A 17,206-nucleotide genomic window follows, 5' to 3' on the forward strand; every position below is an offset into this window, starting at 1 on the left:
ATACAGCTGAGACTCTGTGCTGTAGTACTCTGTCCTCTCTGTGACTCTTGGTGCTGAGTTGAACTGGGAGGCAGCGTTATAGTGATGTTGGTCTCTACCTTGACTCCTGTGAGGCCTCTGTCTGTCAGAGCAGGGCACAGACTCAGAGTCACACTCCCCCACAAGGCACAGAGTCCCACCCCTCCTCCTCTTCCCCCTCCTCTTTCCCCCTGCCTTTCTTCTCCTCTTTCCACCTGTCTCTCCCTCCCGCTCTATTTCCCTGTCTCCTTCTCCCCCTCTGTATCCGTCACATCTCCTCTTTCCGCCCCACCAGGTGGAAACAGAGGTTATGACGCTCCTAAGACGCTGCCGCTCTCCTTCGCACTCGTTTGAAGTCCCATTATACCTTTCCCCTCTCCTCCTCTTCTTCTTTGTGCTGTCGTTTAAATTTCGGCATGACACATCTGTCGGAGTGCTTACTGAACCGCCCACGGAGTGTGTGCGTGAGCTGGCAGTGTGCGTACACACACATCTAACCTCGCTTGCACACACACAAACGGCAGCGCAAGGCTGGATGACAGCCTCTAATTTAGGCCTGGGGGTTCTGACGGCTCGATCTCTCTCCTGTTTCACATGTCGTCCTAATCTGCCTCTTTGGGGATTGTGGGGGTTTGTGTGAGTGTTGTCACCGCGAAGGGGGTTACCATTCCCGAAGAGGGGGTGGTGCCATCTGAACCCAGATTCACCTCCACTCTCTGGCACTGTTGCTTCTGCCTGGAAGGCTGCTGTCACTCCATGTGCTTCTGTCTTCTCTACAACGTGACAGGATGATGAGTGTGTGGCTCCCTCATCTGTCCCGCCTGTCTCTGTATATAGATCTGTATTGGATTCTACATTTTCTGTGTCCTGAGGAGGAGGCTGGGAGCTAGAGAACATGAGGGAGTCGGACTCCTCTGTGTGTGTCTCTGTCTCCTGCTGGCTTGCTGAGTGGTTACAGTGTGACTTGGTTTGACAGTGGTTGTGGTTGTGTTCAGGGTTACAGTGTAGTGGGTTGGTGTAGGGTTGCCAGTGTGTGGGCTTACAGCTGTAGGAGAGGTGGGGTTTGGCTGTGGTAAACTGCAGCAGTTCTACTGGCCATCTCAGACGGGTGGATCCGTCTCTGGCAACCACATGGAGATAGGAGTCAGACATAGGAGTCTGATTCACCTCATGGCCCTGTTGTCTGTGCTCTGTACCCCTGTTCCTCTCCTCCCTCTCTTCCACCTCCTCCCTCTTATCTGCTGTCCCGTGTTCAGGGCTCTGGTCTGTTACTCTCAGTCTGGCGTTGTGAGTAGGACAGCCTGGGTCATGGCTAGCAGAGAACCTGTCTCTCTCCTCCCCTCCTCTCTTCTCTCTTCTCTCCTCCCCCTCTTCCCCGCCTGAGGGTTCTGTCTTGTTTCCGGGGTGAAGGCTGTTGGTTGGTTGCCCTATTAACAGGTTGTCTGGGTGACGCAGCCATAGTTCATCTCCTCCCCTTCCCTTCATCTGCCCTCCTCCTCCTCTCCCCTCCTCCTCTTGCTGGTCTGAGAAGACAGAGGCAGATGGCTCTAGCCTCGGGCCCCTCCTGGAGAAACAGAAGGAGACCCCCACCCTTCCTCTGTCTCTGCCCCATGGAAAGGCAGGGTCCTGGGGAGAGCTGTTCAGGCGAGGCTGGGGATCCTCCAGAGAAGATCCACATCTGGAATGCAAGGCTAGGGGTGGGGAGGCTTGGAAGGGCCCTCCAGGGAAGATGGGTATGTGGGTAGGATCCTCTGGCTGCTGGGGCTGGGAGGGGGAGAGAGGCTTGGTCTGGAGATGGGGGGAGTCCTTTCCCTGGAGGCTGAGCGGGATGGTCTGGGGCTGGGTTAGAGGTAGGGTAACAGCGGGTCGCTGGGAGTTCCCTGTGGTTTGGATTAACCCTGTTTGGGTCAAGGGGACATAGTGGTCCCCTGGTCTGTAGTCTCTCTCTCCACAGGGTCTCTCTGAATGCTGGATCTCAGCTCTCACTGTCCCTTGAAACCTAACAACCTGGCCTGGTACCCTGGTGCAAAGGAGAGGAGAGGTGGAGACGAGAGGATAGCAGAGAACATAATAAATATTAAATTGTGAAAATGTGAAACACTGTCCATATTATGCAGTTTACTGTGAGTGTTCATGTTATATTAACTCAGCCTGTGCTTACAGTATCTAGGCCAGCTCTTACATCCATCACTCTGAGGAATAGAGAAACTGACAGAGTGTATGCACGTGAGCGTATGTGGACAGTATGTGTCTATCATAGAGATTTCCCTGCAGTGCGCTTGGAAAGCAGGTCTCTACACACACATACCGTCTTACCTGTGTGTCTGTTGTCGTAGCAGTGCTAGTTGGTGCAGGCGTCTCAGAGCTCTCTCCTGCTTGCGGTCGTCCTTCCACGACTTAGACGCAACGTTCCGAGCAAACTCCCTCTGCTTCAACTCCTTCAGTCTCTACAGGAAGGAGAGGAGAGGGTCAATGTGTGTGTGTGTGTGTGTGTGTGTGGGCGTTGTGTGGAAACTCTATTTCAGCTCCCTCTATCTGTGGGAAGAACCATCTCTGAGTGAGAATTGTCTATCAATCAAAAGTGTGTGTCTACAGACTCATTCAACTCTGATGGAGAGAAACATGTTGTTTCTACATGCTCTGCCATAGAAACTGTATGACAGGGAGAATGGTGATGATTGAGTACTGACAGTGTTATAAGCCTAATGATGATGAGTGTTGCAGTCTGTCAGATTGTCATCTCTCAGACGGTTGCAGTGTATCAACCCTTCAATCATCAGCCTAAATGCCAGCAACCATCTGTCACATTAATATGGACTTCATCATAAGACGATCATTTAGGAAACTTACTCCATTACGCAAATCTCAGTGACAAGTCTGCTTATTGAAATCTTACATTGAAGACATTGACTGGAGTATGGCAGGGAGATGATGTTACTAATAGAAACTACAGACCACTGATAGAATATAGCATAAACAGCACTACAGGAACTGCATTGGAAGAACCTAAAATCCCTCTAGCTTAGAATCATCTAGAACTGCTCTGGAACTCACCTCTAACTCCCTAGAACCCTCTAGAACTGAACCTGGAACTCCTAAGATCACAACAAGCACCATCTCTGTATCATCAGCACTGAGAAACAGATTACTGTGTGGGTCTCCTCTCCATCAGTCTGCTCCTTCAGGCGTGCCAGCTCTTTCAGGGAAATAGTGATTCATGTCTCTGTCACGGTTGTCGTAAGAACGGGACCAAGGCGCAGCGTGTGTAGAGTTCCACATCTTTATTTCAAAGTGAAACTTCAAGCAAAAACAAATAAATCAAATAAACAAACAGCTAAACGTGACTACGTGGTGCACAGGCACAAACACAAAACAATATCCCACAAACACAGGTGGGAAAAATAGCTACTTAAATATGATCCCCAATTAGAGACAACGATTACCAGCTGCCTCTAATTGGGAATCATACAAAACACCAACATAGAAAATATAAACTAGAACACAACATAGAAATATTAAACTAGACTACCCCCTAGTCATGCCCTGACCTACTACACCATAGAGAAACAAGGGCTCTCTATGGCCAGGGCGTGACAGTACCCCCCCCAAAGGTGTGGACTCCGGCCGCAAAACCGGAAACCAAATGGGGGGGTTAGGGGGGGACTAGTGTCGGTGGCGGCTCCGGTGCGGGTCGTAGCCCCCTCCCAGACCCCGGATCCGACCATGGCGCCGGGCTGAATGTCATGCCTGGACTGGGCACTGGCGCAGAGGAGGGCTCCGGCCCTGGAGCTGGGTTGGACGCCGTGCCTGGACTGGGCATCGGCACAGAAGAAGGCTCCGGCCATAGAGCTGGACCGGATGCCGTGCCTGGACTGGGCACTGGCGCAGAAGAAGGCTCCGGCCATAGAGCGAGACTGGACACCGTGCCTGGACTGGGCACCATCGCAGAGAAAGGCTCCGGCCTTGGAGCTGGACTGGACGCCATGCTCGGACTGGGCATCGGCGCAGGGGAAGGCTCCGGCCGTGGAGCTGGAGGTTCCGGACCATTGACCGCCGCTGGAGGTTCCAGACCATGGACCGTCGCACGAGGTTCCTCACTGTGGACCGTCGCACGAGGTTCCTCACTGTGGACCGTCGCACGAGGTTCCTCACTGTGGACCGTCGCACGAGGTTCCTCACTGTGGACCGTCGCACGAGGTTCCTCACTGTGGACCGTCGCACGAGGTTCCTCACTGTGGACCGTCGCACGAGGTTCCTCACTGTGGACCGTCGCACGAGGTTCCTCACTGTGGACCGTCGCACGAGGTTCCTCACTGTGGACCGTCGCACGAGGTTCCTCACTGTGGACCGTCGCACGAGGTTCCTCACTGTGGACCGTCGCACGAGGTTCCTCACTGTGGACCGTCGCAGGAGGTTCCTCACTGTGGACCGTCGCAGGAGGTCCCGGACTGTGGACCGTCGCAGGAGGTTCCGGATTGTGGACCGTCGCAGGAGGTTCCGGACTGTGGACCGTCGCCGGAAGCTCTGGACTGTGGACCGTCGCCGGAAGCTCTGGACTGGGGACCGTCGCCGGAAGCTCTGGACTGGGGTCCGTCGCCGGAAGCTCTGGACTGGGGACCGTCGCCGGAAGCTCTGGACTGGGGACCATCTCCAGAAGGCCTGATGCATGGAGCTGGCACAGGTAGCACCGGACTGGTGACACACACTTCAGGGCGAGTGCAAGGAGCAGGCACAGGACGTACCGGACTGGGAAGGCGCACTGGAGGTCTAATGCGTGGAGCCGGCACAGGTGGTACTGGACTGGTGACACGCTCTTCAGGGCAAGTGCGAGGAGCAGGCACAGGACGTACCGGACTGGGGACACGCACTTCAGGGCGAGTGCGAGGAGCAGGCACAGGACATACCGGACTGGGGAGGCGCACTGGAGGCCTGATGCATGGGGCCAGCGCAGGTTGCACCGGACTGGTGACACGCTCTTCAAGGCGAGTGCGAGGAGCAGGCACAGGACGTACCGGACTCTGGCACTCTCCTCGGCTCGACCGCCCACCCCTTGTGCCCCCCCCCCACATTTTTTTTATTGGGGTTGTCCTTGGGCTTTCTGTGGCCGCGAACCCCGGCGTCGTCGCCTTCCTCCATCATTACCTTCCGTCTGCCGCCAAGGAAGGGTCTCGCATCCACCCATCACTTCTTCCCATGTCCAAAACTCCTTCACCTGGTGAACACGCTGCTTGGTCCTGGTTTGGTGGGATATTCTGTCACGGTTGTCGTAAGCACGGGACCAAGGTGCAGCGTGTGTAGAGTTCCACATCTTTATTCCAAAGTGAAACTTCAAGCAAAAACAAATAAATCAAATAAACTAACAACTAAACGTGACTACGTGGTGCACAGGCACAAACACAAAACAATATCCCACAAACACAGGTGGGAAATATAGCTACTTAAATATGATCCCAAATTAGAGACAACATTTACCAGGTGCCTCTAATTGGGAATCATACAAAACACCAACATAAAAAATATAAACTAGAACACAACATAGAAATATTAAACTAGACTACGCCCTGACCTACTACACCATAGAGAAACAAGTGCTCTCTAGGGTTAGGGCGTGACAGTCTTTCTCTCTTTCTCTTCCTTCCTTTGTTAATCATTTTTCATCCTGCCTTTATCTGCGCTTGGCAGGTAGAGGTGTATATATATGTGTGTGTGGTGTGTGTGGTGTGTGTGTGTGTGTCAGTGTGTCTGTCTTAAGGCTGTAGAGGGATGTAAGGTGTCTGACAATAGCTGCATCACTCTCCTCTATTCTATCAGCCTCTCTCTCCTCTCCTGTCTCCCCTCCCTCTTTCCCTATCTCCCTTGCTCCCTCCCCCTCTCTCTCTCTCTCTCGCTCTCATTAGTTGATCATATTTACACCTAACTTACCATCTAGGAGTCTCCATTTGATCTAACAATAGATCTATCATTTTATCTAGCCGCTAACTATCTATCCCAACAGCTGATTATTTCCTGCATCTCTGCCTGACATGTAGTTCAGTCAAACCTTCCCTCCTGTCTTCCATCTTTCTCTCTCTCCTTCCCTCCTTACTCCTTCTACCCCTCCCCTCTCACTCTCCTCTCTTGCTATCATGAAATCACACACACACAGTAAACCCTAAGGGCACATCTTGATACACTCAAATGAACATGCATTTATTCATGCACACTCTCACTATCACACCTCCCGTGGCTGCTAATCAATGTCAGATAAGTTCATCCTGCTTATCCAGGAACACACACACACACACACACACACACACACATACGTTGACAGTTTTCAGGTTAATCTGTAGTGAGCAGAACACAAACGAGTGTTTCTGTGTGTTATCACTCACTACTTAACATCCCACTGTCCGCTCACTGTAGACGGCTTTGATGTGCTCTACCGCTGCTGTGTGTGTGTGTGTGTGTGTGTGTGTGTGTGTGGGGGGGGGGCTTTATGTGTGTTTGAGTGCATACGTGCATGTCTACATGTCTACACTGGTGTATTCATGTGTGTGTGCCTGCGTACGTGTGTGTGTAGGTAGCGTACAGTAAGGAGCTTTGAGTCTTTGATGCCAAATGCTGGTATGGGAGAAATATTAATCATATTCCTGCTCAGATGCATACATAATGCATAACTAACTCTCTATCCGTGTGTATGTGGACATGTTTAACTAGACATGTTTAACTAAATAGGTCAAATGCTATTTCTAGGCGGTTTAGGGTTAAGGTTAGAATTAGGGTTAGAATTAGGTTTAAGGATAGGGTTAGGAGCTAGGGTTAGTTTTAGGGTCAGGGTTAGGGGTTAGGGTTAAGGTCAGGGTTAAGGTTAGGGTTAGGGAAAATAGGACTTTGAATGGAACTGAATTTTGTCTCTCCACAAGGTTAGTTGTAGAAGAATGTGTGTGTGTGACAGGACTTATGTCAATCATAGAAGGAGCGGATCTGTCAGTGACTGGACCACCTGAGAGTAGAGGAGTGAAGAGGGAATAGAAGGAACATTTTTATTTGTCACATGCGCCGAATAGGTGTAGACATTACAGTGAAATGCTTCAGAGCCCTTTCCCAACAATGCATTGTTAATAAGAAAACATTTCTAAAAATAAAAACTAATTAAATGTATTAAAAACTTAAGCAGATATGTCTTCAGTTAATAAGTATTCAACCCCTTTGTTATGGCAAGCCTAAATAAGTCCAGGAGTAAAAATGTCCTTAACAAGTCACATAATAACTTGCATGGACTATAGTGTTTAACATGATTTTTGAATGACTCACACATTCAATTATCTGTAAGGTCCCTCTGTCGAGCAGTGAATTTCAAACACAGATTCAACCACAAAGACCAGGGAGGTTTTTCAATGCCTCGCAAAGAAGGGCATCTATTGGTAGATGGGTAAAAAAAACAATCAGACAATGAATATCCCTTTGAGCATGGTGAAGTTATTAATTACACTTTGGATGGTGTATCAATACACCCGGTCACTACAAAGATAGAGGTGTCCTTCCTAACTCAGTTGCTGGATAGGAAGGAAACCGCTCAGGGATTTCACCATGAGGCCAACGGTGACTTTAAAACAGTTAGTGTTTAATGGCTGTAAAAAGAGAGAACTGAGGATGGATCAACAACATTGTAGTTACTCCACAATACTAATCTAAATGACAGAGTGAGAAGAAGGAAGCCTGTACAGAATAAAAATATTCCAAAACATGCATCCTGTTTGCAATAAGGCACTAAAGTAAAACTGCAAGAAATCTGGCAAAGAAATTAACTAATTAACTATTAATTATGTCCTGAATACAAACCGTTATTTGCGGCAAATCCAACACAACACATTACTTTCCATATTTTTAAGCTGCATAATCTTATGAGTATACTTGTAATTGTTAAGGACTGGGATGTTTTTTAGGATAAAAAAGAAACAGAATGGAGCTAAGCACAGGTAAAATCCTAGAGAAAAACCTGGTTGTCACGTTTGTCATATGATGGAGACCAAGGCGCAGCGTGTGTATCGTTCCACATTTTATTAAAACTGTGAAACTATGCAAGACATACAAATAAACTAATAAACAAAACAACAAACCATGACGAAGAGGTGCAACATACACTTACTCAAAATAATCTCCCACAAAACCTAGTGGGAAAAACAACTACTTAAATATGATCCCCTATTAGAGACAGCGATGACCAGCTGCCTCTAATTGTAGATCATCCCAAAAAACAACAACATAGAAACTAGAACCCCACATAGAAATACATAAACTAGACAAAACCCCCAACATAGAAAAAAGAAACTAGAACCAACATAGAAATAAATAAACTAGACAAACCCCCCTGTCACGCCCTGACCTACTCTACCATAGAAAATAAAAGCTTTCTATGGTCAGGACGTGACACTGGTTCATTTTGCTTTCCACAAGACACTTGGAGATGAATGCAGCTTTCAGCAGGACAATAACTTAAAACACAAATCTACATTGGCGTTGCTTACCAGGAAGACAGTGAATGTTCCTGAGTGGCCTAGTTACAGTTTTGACTTAAATCTTCTTGAAAATCTATAACAAGGCTTGAAAATGAATTTGACAGAGCTTGAAGAATTTTGAAAAGAATAATGGGCAAATATTGTACAATCCAGGTGTGCTAAGCTCTTAGAGACTTACCCAGAAAGACTCACAGCTGTAATCGCTGCTAAAGGTGATTCAAACATGCATTGACTCAGGGGTGTGAATACTTATGTTAATGAGATATTTGCAAACACTTATAAAAACATGTTTCAATTTTGTCATATGGGGTATTGTGTGTAGATGGGGGAGACAAAAAATATTTTATCAATTCTAAATTCAGGCTGTGACACAAAAAAATGTGGAATAAGTCATGGGGTATGAATACTTTCTGAAGGCACTGTAGGTAGAGGTAAAAGTGACTAGGCAAGCAGGATAGATAATAAACAGAGTAGCAGCAGCATATGTGAAGAGCGTGAAAGTGTGTGTGTATGTGGCGTCAATATGCATGTGCTTGTGTATGTGTGTGTTGGAGTGTCAGTGTAGTATGTGGGTATAGTCCAGTCATTTACATTTTAGTCATTTAGCAGACGCTCTTATCCAGAGCGACTTACAGTAGTGAATGCATACATTTCATACTTTATTTCTTTATTTTTTGTACTGCCCCCTCGTGGGAATTGAACCCACAACCCTGGTGTTGCACACACCATGCTCTACCACTGAGCCACAGGGAAGACCCTGCATAGAGTATGCATAGAGCCGGTATGCATAGAGCCGGTGAAAGGTAGCCAATGCAAATAGTCCAAGTAGCATGTTCCGCAGTCTTATTGCTTGAGGGTTAGAAGCCTTTTGGTCCCAAACTTGGCGCTCCAGTACTGCTTGCCGTGCTGTAACAGAGAGAACAGTCTATGACTTGGGTGGCTGAATTCTTTGACAATTTGTATGGCCTTCCTCTGACACCGCCTGCTATAGAGGTCCTGGATGGCAGGCTCGGCCCCAGTAATGTACTAGGTCATATGCACTACACTCTGTTGCGCCTTACGGTTGGATGCCAAGCAGTTGCCGTACCAAGCGGTGATGCAGCTCGTCAAGACCCTCTCAATGGGGCAGCTGTATAATTGTTTGAGGATTTGAGGGCCCTTGCCACAATGTGTTCAGCCTCCTGAGGGAGAGATGGCGTAGTTGTGCCCTCTTTACAACTGTATTGGTGTGTTTGGACCATGATAGGTCCTTAGTGTGGTGGACACCGAGGAACTTGAAGCTCTCGACCCACTCCACTACAGCCCAGTCCATGTGAATGGGGGCGTGCTCGCCCCTCCGTTTCTTGTAGTCCACAATCAGCTCTTTTGTCTTGCTGACGTTGAGGGAGAGGTTGTTGTCTCGGCACCACACTACCAGGTCTCTGACCTCCTCCCTATAGGCTGTATCATCGTTGTCGGTGATCAGGCCTACCAGCGTCGTGCCGTCGGCAATCTTAATTATGATGTTGGTGTCGTGAGAGGCCCGTGTGGGGCCCCGTGTTGAGGGTCAACGTGGTGGATGTGTTGTTGCCTACCCTCACCATCTGGGGGCGGCCTGTCAGGAAGTCCAGGATCCAGTTGCAGAGGAAGGTGTTCAGTCCCAGGGTCCTTAGCTTAGTGATGAGCTTGAAGGCACTATGGCCTTCGACACTGAACTGTAGTCAATGAACAGCATTCTCACGTATTCTTAGCTCGTCTGGTAGGCTTGTGTCACTAGGCAGCTCATGGCTGGGTTTCCCTTTGTAATCCATGATAGTTTGAAAGCCCTGTCACATCCGACGAGCGTCAGAGCTAGTATAGTAGGATTTGATCTTAGTCCTGAATTGATGCTTTGCCTGTTTGATGGTTTGTCCGAGGGCGTAGCAGGATTTCTTATACGCATCTGGATTAGTGTCCCGCTCTAGCCTTTAGCTCAGTGTATTTTAGCTTGTAAGCAGGAATCAGGATGATATACTTATGGTCAGATTTGCCAAATGGAGGGTGAGCTTTGTATGTGTCTCTGTGTGTGGAGTAAAGGTGATCTAGAGTTTTTCTGACTCTAGTTGCACAGGTGACATGTTGGTAGAAATGAGGTAAGACGGATTTCATTTTTCCTGCATTAAAATCATTGGCCACTAGGAGCGCCGCCTCTGGGTGAGAATTTTCATGTTTGCTTATGGCCCTATTCAGCTCGTTGAGTGCGGTCTTAGTACCAGCATTGGTTTGTGGTGGTAAGTAGAGGGCTATGAAAATTATAGATGAAAACTCTCTCTGTAAATAGTATCGTCTACAGCTTATCATGAGATATTCTAACTAATGCGAGCAGAACCTCGAGACTTCCTTAATATTAGAGACCACGCACCAGCTCTTGTTAACAAAGACACCCCCCCCCCCCCCGAGATTATCCCACGCTGCAGTTCTGTCCTTCCGATGTATATAAAAAACAGCTAGATTTATATTTTCCATGTCCTTGTTCAGCCACAACTCAGAGAAACATAGGATATTACAGTTCTTCAGATCACGTTGATAAGAGTCTTGAAAGGAGCTCCTCCAGTTTATTCTCCAGTGATTGTATTTTCAAGGGAAGAGGTGGTTTACCCACTCACCGATGTAGTCTTGTCAGGTATCCCGCATGCTGGCCTTTATAACACCGCCTCTTCCATTTTTGAGTGTCAGGATTTGGGCCTGGTCCGGGATGAGCAGTATGTCATTCGACCCGACTCATTGAAGTAGAAATCCTCATCCAAATTGATGCTAGTGATCATTGTTCTGATATCCAAAAGCTCTTTTCAGTCATAGGAAATGATGGTGGAAACATTATGTACATAAAAAGTTAAGATCAGCGCAAAAAAATACACAAAATAGCACAATCGGTCAGGATCCCGTAAAACAGCTGCTATTCCCTCCAGCACCATAGACCTGGAAAAAAGCACTAGAAAATAAGAGGTAAGGAGTGGAGAGGAAGGGTAATGACTCAACTTCAACAGTGAAGAGGCGACTCCGGGATGCTGGCCTTCTTGGCAGAGTTCCTTTGTCCAGTGTCTGTGTTCTTTTGCCCATCTTAATCTTTTATTTTTATTGGCCAGTCTGAGATATGGATTTTCTTTACAACTCTGCTTAGAAGGCCAGCATCCCAGAGTTGCCTCTTCACTGTTGATGTTGAGACTGGTGTTTTGAGGGTGCTATTTAATAAAGCTGCCCGTTGAGGACTTGTGAGGCATCTGTTTCTCAAACTAGACACTCTAATGTACTTGTCCTCTTGCTCAGTTGTGCACTGGGGCATCCCACTCCTCTTTCTATTCTGGTTAGAGCCAGTTTGCGCTGTTCTGTGAAGGGAGTAGTACACAGTGTTGTTTCAGTTTCTTGGCAATTCCTCACATGAAATAGCCTTCATTTCTCAGAACAAGAATAGACTGACCAGTTCCAGAAGAAGGTACTTTGTTTCTGGCCATTTTGAGCCTGTAATTGAACCAACAAATGCTGATGCTATAAAAAAATATATATTTCCTTTATTTAACTAGGCAAGTCAGTTAAGAACAAATTCTTATTTTCAATAATGGCCTAGGAACAGTGTGTTAACTGCCTTGTTCAGGGGCAGAACGACAGATTTTTACCTTGTCAGCTCGGGGATTCGATGGGTGAAGAGACTATTGTCCTGCTAATAGCCCATCCTAGAAACGTTGTTTGCAGAACAGCCTGCTACGCTTGTTTTCTCTCCCTGTTTTTAGATGGAGAGAAACCAAAATCCCACTGCCCGGCCGGCCAAACCCTCCCCTGGTGGGCCAATTGTGCGTCGCCTCATGGGTCTCCCGGTCACGGCCGGCACGGGTATCGAACTAGCATCTGTAGCAACGCAGTTTGCACTGCGATGCAGTGTCTTAGACCGCTGCGTCACTCGGGTGGCCCATCCACAAAGTTTTTAATGCTGATCAATTGCCTTGCACAAAGTATCTAAATAACTACTTAAACAGGACTCTTAAATAATTTAATTTAAATGTTAATACATTTTTTGGATCACAGATACAATGAGAAAATATGGAAAAATAAATAAATAATTAAATGTTAATTATATCAATCATCTGCCTGAGAGTAGCCACAATCGGCCCGAGCACCAAGTAATACATTTGGGCCAGATAACTCCCACCGGAATCGGCCCGAGCCCGATCATCATCAAGAGATATGCTGGACCCTATGTCAGAGAGGTGTTTTTGGGACCACATTGTGTCTATTATCCTGCTAATAGCCCTTGTGAAAACATGTTTTCAAAAGGCCTCCAGGGCCAACAGAGAAGTTCCTTACATTTTCCCCCTTCCATCTACCTCTTCCATTTATTCCCATAGTAATTCGTTATGGTTTGCAATGCAAATGAGGGCATAAACTGGGTCAAGACGCCAGCACAGTAAGTAGACCTTTATGTAGTAAAATAAATGTAAATAAACAAGACCTACAACACTTTTAACAGCACAGTACTCAACACTAGTTAGGCTCATGTTGCCTACGCTAGCCCTACAGTATATCTACAAATATTGTTTTTAAATCTCTACATGTAGGTTTCCTGATTTAAACCCGATCAAACTTGTTGCAACTATAATGTAGTTGAAATAATCATCTGCATGTTTGCCTGACATGGATTGTGACTCCATCTCGTTCCTCGCCCTCTTCAACTCTGCCAATGCCGCCTGACTCTTCGCCAATGACGTGACTCTCCGCCAAGAATTACGTTTAGAGGATTGGAGGATTCTAAATTAATATCTAAGGGGCATTTTTCATTAGGGCAAATCTGGTCTGTGAGAATATCTAAGGGGCTTTTATATAATTATAATGCATGGTTAATAATAATAATAATAATTGCTTTGTTTTAAAAAAAATGATATTTTGGAGATTATTTAGTTTCAAATAACTGAAAGTGAGCAATTGTAATCTGAATAAATTGGAAAAAAATACATTCTTGAACATGGGGTGAGACATTCTTACTAATTTGTAAATAAAGCCAGTTTGTTATTTAGAATTATTTATTTCTGTTTTTAGAGGAAGAGAAACCAAAAGCCCACCATGCCTATTTTTGGGAAAATCTTCAGTCCACATGTCAAGTGAAATTCCCCCATTGTATTTACTCAAGTTCTCTCTTAACTCCAGGACCACCGACAGTTTTTGTTGTTGTTGCCTGATGCAGGACTCTAGTGCCAGAGGAGACTCTCAGACTGAAAACGCCTCCATTAATTGCCACAGTTTAGATTACCAATAGATCAGCATTCTAACCCTCCTTGTGATAGTGTGGTGCAATGACAGAATGCCACCATCTACCACAAACGGTCGCGGCATAAAAGAACAACAGTACGTAATCCGTGTGTAATGTGTTTCTGTAGTGTTATACAATCCCAACATGTTTATTTCACTACCCCTGACAGGAAGAACAGACGTGTCTTTATAGCGGCAGCCTCTGAATCACAAACAGAACAGCCAGCACAAATAGGCTACATTCACTAGTCTCTACATTACAGCTCGAAAACTGGTATGTGTCTGTATATGTGTGTGTGTGTGCGTGCATATGTGTGTGTGTATGTGTGGGTACAATGCCCATGGCTAAAGTCTCTCTGCTGCTCCTATAGCTTGTTTCATGTCTTTGCCGCTGGCAACAACAAAGCCTTAACTCTGGGCTGCTGTAATTCATGTTCAGAACAATGACAACTAAGCAACAGCTTTATGTTTATTTTACGTTTCTCTTTGTAGGACGAGACTGGAAGACTTGGTCTGCGTGTGTGTGAGGGGAGGTTTTGCGTGTTTGTGCTTTTGTGTGTGTTTGTTACCTGTCTGTGTGCGTGGTCGTAGGAGTTGATGTGGTTGTCATACTCCTGGTGTCTCAGGTACTGTTTCTCACACAGCTGACAGAAGAAACTCGACTTCCCATCATCCTCCACTGTACCTGCTGCACTCTCACCATGATCCTAGAGAGAGAGAGAGAGAGCGAAAGAGAGAGACAGAGGGACAGAGAGAGAACATTTGTGGAGAGAGATAGAGATGGAGAGAGAGAGAGAGAGATAAAGAGAGAAGGTGTAGAAAGAGGGAAAGAGATGTTAGTTATGCTGTCACAGATGTCAACTCCAGATGTCCTGTCCTTAGTGGGGTTCATGGAAAGCAGCAGGGTGGAGTGGGACAATTTCATCCTTCATAACACTATGTTAAACTTTCATAACGCTACATTAGATCTTCATGTCACTACGTTAAAACAGACTTCTGTTGGTGTGGTTGATTTTGATCTAAGAGAGGAGACATGGGCCAGCCTAGGATACAATCAAAACATTCTCACCCACCCACCCCTCACATACATACCCAGTCATGCGTCTAGAGTGACTTGACGTGAGTGGGTTTCCTCAGCGGGCACCCCTTAGGACACAAACAGCTGTCTATCTGTGTGTGTGTGTGTGTGTGTGTGTGGGTGGGTGGGTGGGGGTGTGTCAGTGTGTTCACGCTCTGCAGCAGAATGTAATTTCCCTGAGGCTAGGAGCTGCCAATAAACACTACTGAATCCTGCTCTACCCTGACATGATGGGAATTTAATTTGAGTCTCTCTCTCCCTCTCTCTTGCGTTTCCTCTCTCTCTGTGCCCCTTTCTCCATTTCTTCCCATTCTGTCCCTCTGTTTCCCGCTCCTCTTCCCATTACCCCCGCCTGTTTCCTCTACATTTCCGCACCCGTCTGTTTCCCTCCCCTCTTCCCCCTCTTTCTTACTCTCTCTCATTTTCTTCTGTAAGCTCTAGGTCATACAGTGACAGACTCCATCGGCCCCAATTTCCTCAGTAATATGCTTGAGCCAAGGAAAAGAGAAAGGAGGGAGGGAGGGAAGGAGGGGTGGTGATGGAGGACAACACAAAGGGAGGGAGGGAATAGTAGAGCAGGGGGTGTTTGTGTTCAGGTAATATTAGAGCAGTGAAAATGTCAAAGTGACACTAATCTTTAGATGCTGGAACATGCAGAGTTATAAAAAGGTGTGTGTGTACTGTATGTGGGTGTATGTGTGCATTTTTGTGCACTTGAGTTAGTGTGTACACTTGCATGTTTGTGTGTGTGTGAGTGAGTGTGTGCATATATACATTTGTGTGTGTGTTAGTGAGTGAGTGAGTGTGAAAGCCCTCAGAAGAGAGAAATTATTATGATATTTTTGAGTCCGGGTTTTGGAAAGTAATCACTTAGCATATGGCCACGCTTGGTAAAGTCAAATCACCTCTTTCTAGGCTGTTTTGACATTTCACCCTCTTCCTCTGAGCTAGGCATCTCTCCCAAGTGGAACATCAGCAGAAATGTGTCCATTGAAGTGATTGAGCAAATCTGACCACATAATAATATGGTGATAGAACTTGGACAGAAATAACTTCAAGGTGGTTTGGGGCTTTAACATCTGCTCATGGATTTCTTTGGACACTCAAGTTAGTATGCTAAGCTAATGAGAGGCTACTGAAAATACCTACATTGGTTGCTTGGCAACAGTTCAGGTACACTGTAAGTGGAAACATCATCAAACAACATAGTTTTGGGTGTAAATTCTCCTTTAATTAAGGCTAGGGGTCCCACTAGCGGGACAACTTCCGGTGAAACTGGAGGCCGCCCAATTCAAATAAATAATCATAAACATTATGGATATTAAATATTTAGGTACATACACGTGTTAATATCGGTTAACCTCTTACATCTAGACGTTCCGCTAGCGGAACACCACTCCAATATCCAATGATTGGGCGTGGCACGAAATACAAACTCCTCGAAAATCCGAAAACTTCAATTTTTCAAACATATTACTATTTTACAGCATTTTAAAGACAAGACTCTCCTTTATCTAACCACACTGTCCGATTTCAAAAAGGCTTTACAACGAAAGCAAAACATTAGATTATGTCAGGAGAGTACCCAGCCAGAAATAATCAGACACCCATTTTTCAAGCTAGCATATAATGTCACAAAAAACAAAACCACAGCTAAATGCAGCACTAACCTTTGATGATCTTCATCAGATGACACTCCTAGGACATTATGTTATACAATACATGCATGTTTTGTTCAATCAAGTTCATATTTATATCCAAAAACCAGCTTTTTACATTAGCATGTGACGTTCAGAACTAGCATTCCCACCGAACACTTCCGGTGAATTTACTAAATTACTCACGATAAACGTTCACAAAAAACATAACAATTATTTTAAGAATTATAGATACAGAACTCCTTTATGCAATCGCGGTGTCCGATTTTTAAAATAGCTTTTCGGTGAAAGCACATTTTGCAATATTCTGAGTAGATAGCTCGCCATCACGGGCTAGCTATTTTGACACCCACCAAGTTTGGTACTCACCAAACTCAGATTTACTATAAGAAAAATTGGATTACCTTTGCTGTTCTTCGTCAGAATGCACTCCCAGGACTTCTACTTCAATAACAAATGTTGGTTTGGTTCCAAATAATCCATAGTTATATCCAAATAGCGGCGTTTTGTTCGTGCGTTCAAGACACTATCCGAAGGGTAACGAAGGGTGACGCGCGGACGCGTATCGTGACAAAAAAATTCAAAATATTCCATTACCGTACTTCAAAGCATGTCAAACGCTGTTTAAAATCAATTTTTATGCGATTTTTCTCGTAAAAAAGCGATAATATTCCGACCGGAAGACGTCCTTTCCGTTC

The 17,206-nt window shown here is 46.0% G+C and overlaps 1 protein-coding gene across 1 annotated transcript in view; it reads right to left on the bottom strand.

Annotated features, from left to right (window-relative positions):
* Window positions 1-1,057: 1,057 nt before the first annotated feature.
* Window positions 1,058-17,206, bottom strand: part of LOC115165642 (G patch domain-containing protein 8-like) — a 62,661-nt gene continuing 46,512 nt past the window's right edge. The window contains exons 2-5 of the mRNA XM_029718902.1: window positions 14,342-14,479; window positions 2,335-2,465; window positions 1,609-2,038; window positions 1,058-1,138 (exon numbers count right to left, since the gene is read on the bottom strand). Of these exons, the coding sequence (XP_029574762.1) occupies window positions 1,058-1,138; window positions 1,609-2,038; window positions 2,335-2,465; window positions 14,342-14,479 (780 nt within the window). The remainder of the gene's footprint in view (window positions 1,139-1,608; window positions 2,039-2,334; window positions 2,466-14,341; window positions 14,480-17,206) is intronic.

This window comes from Salmo trutta, chromosome 3 (assembly GCF_901001165.1).
Source record: "Salmo trutta chromosome 3, fSalTru1.1, whole genome shotgun sequence".
In the NCBI taxonomy this organism is placed as follows: domain Eukaryota; kingdom Metazoa; phylum Chordata; class Actinopteri; order Salmoniformes; family Salmonidae; genus Salmo; species Salmo trutta.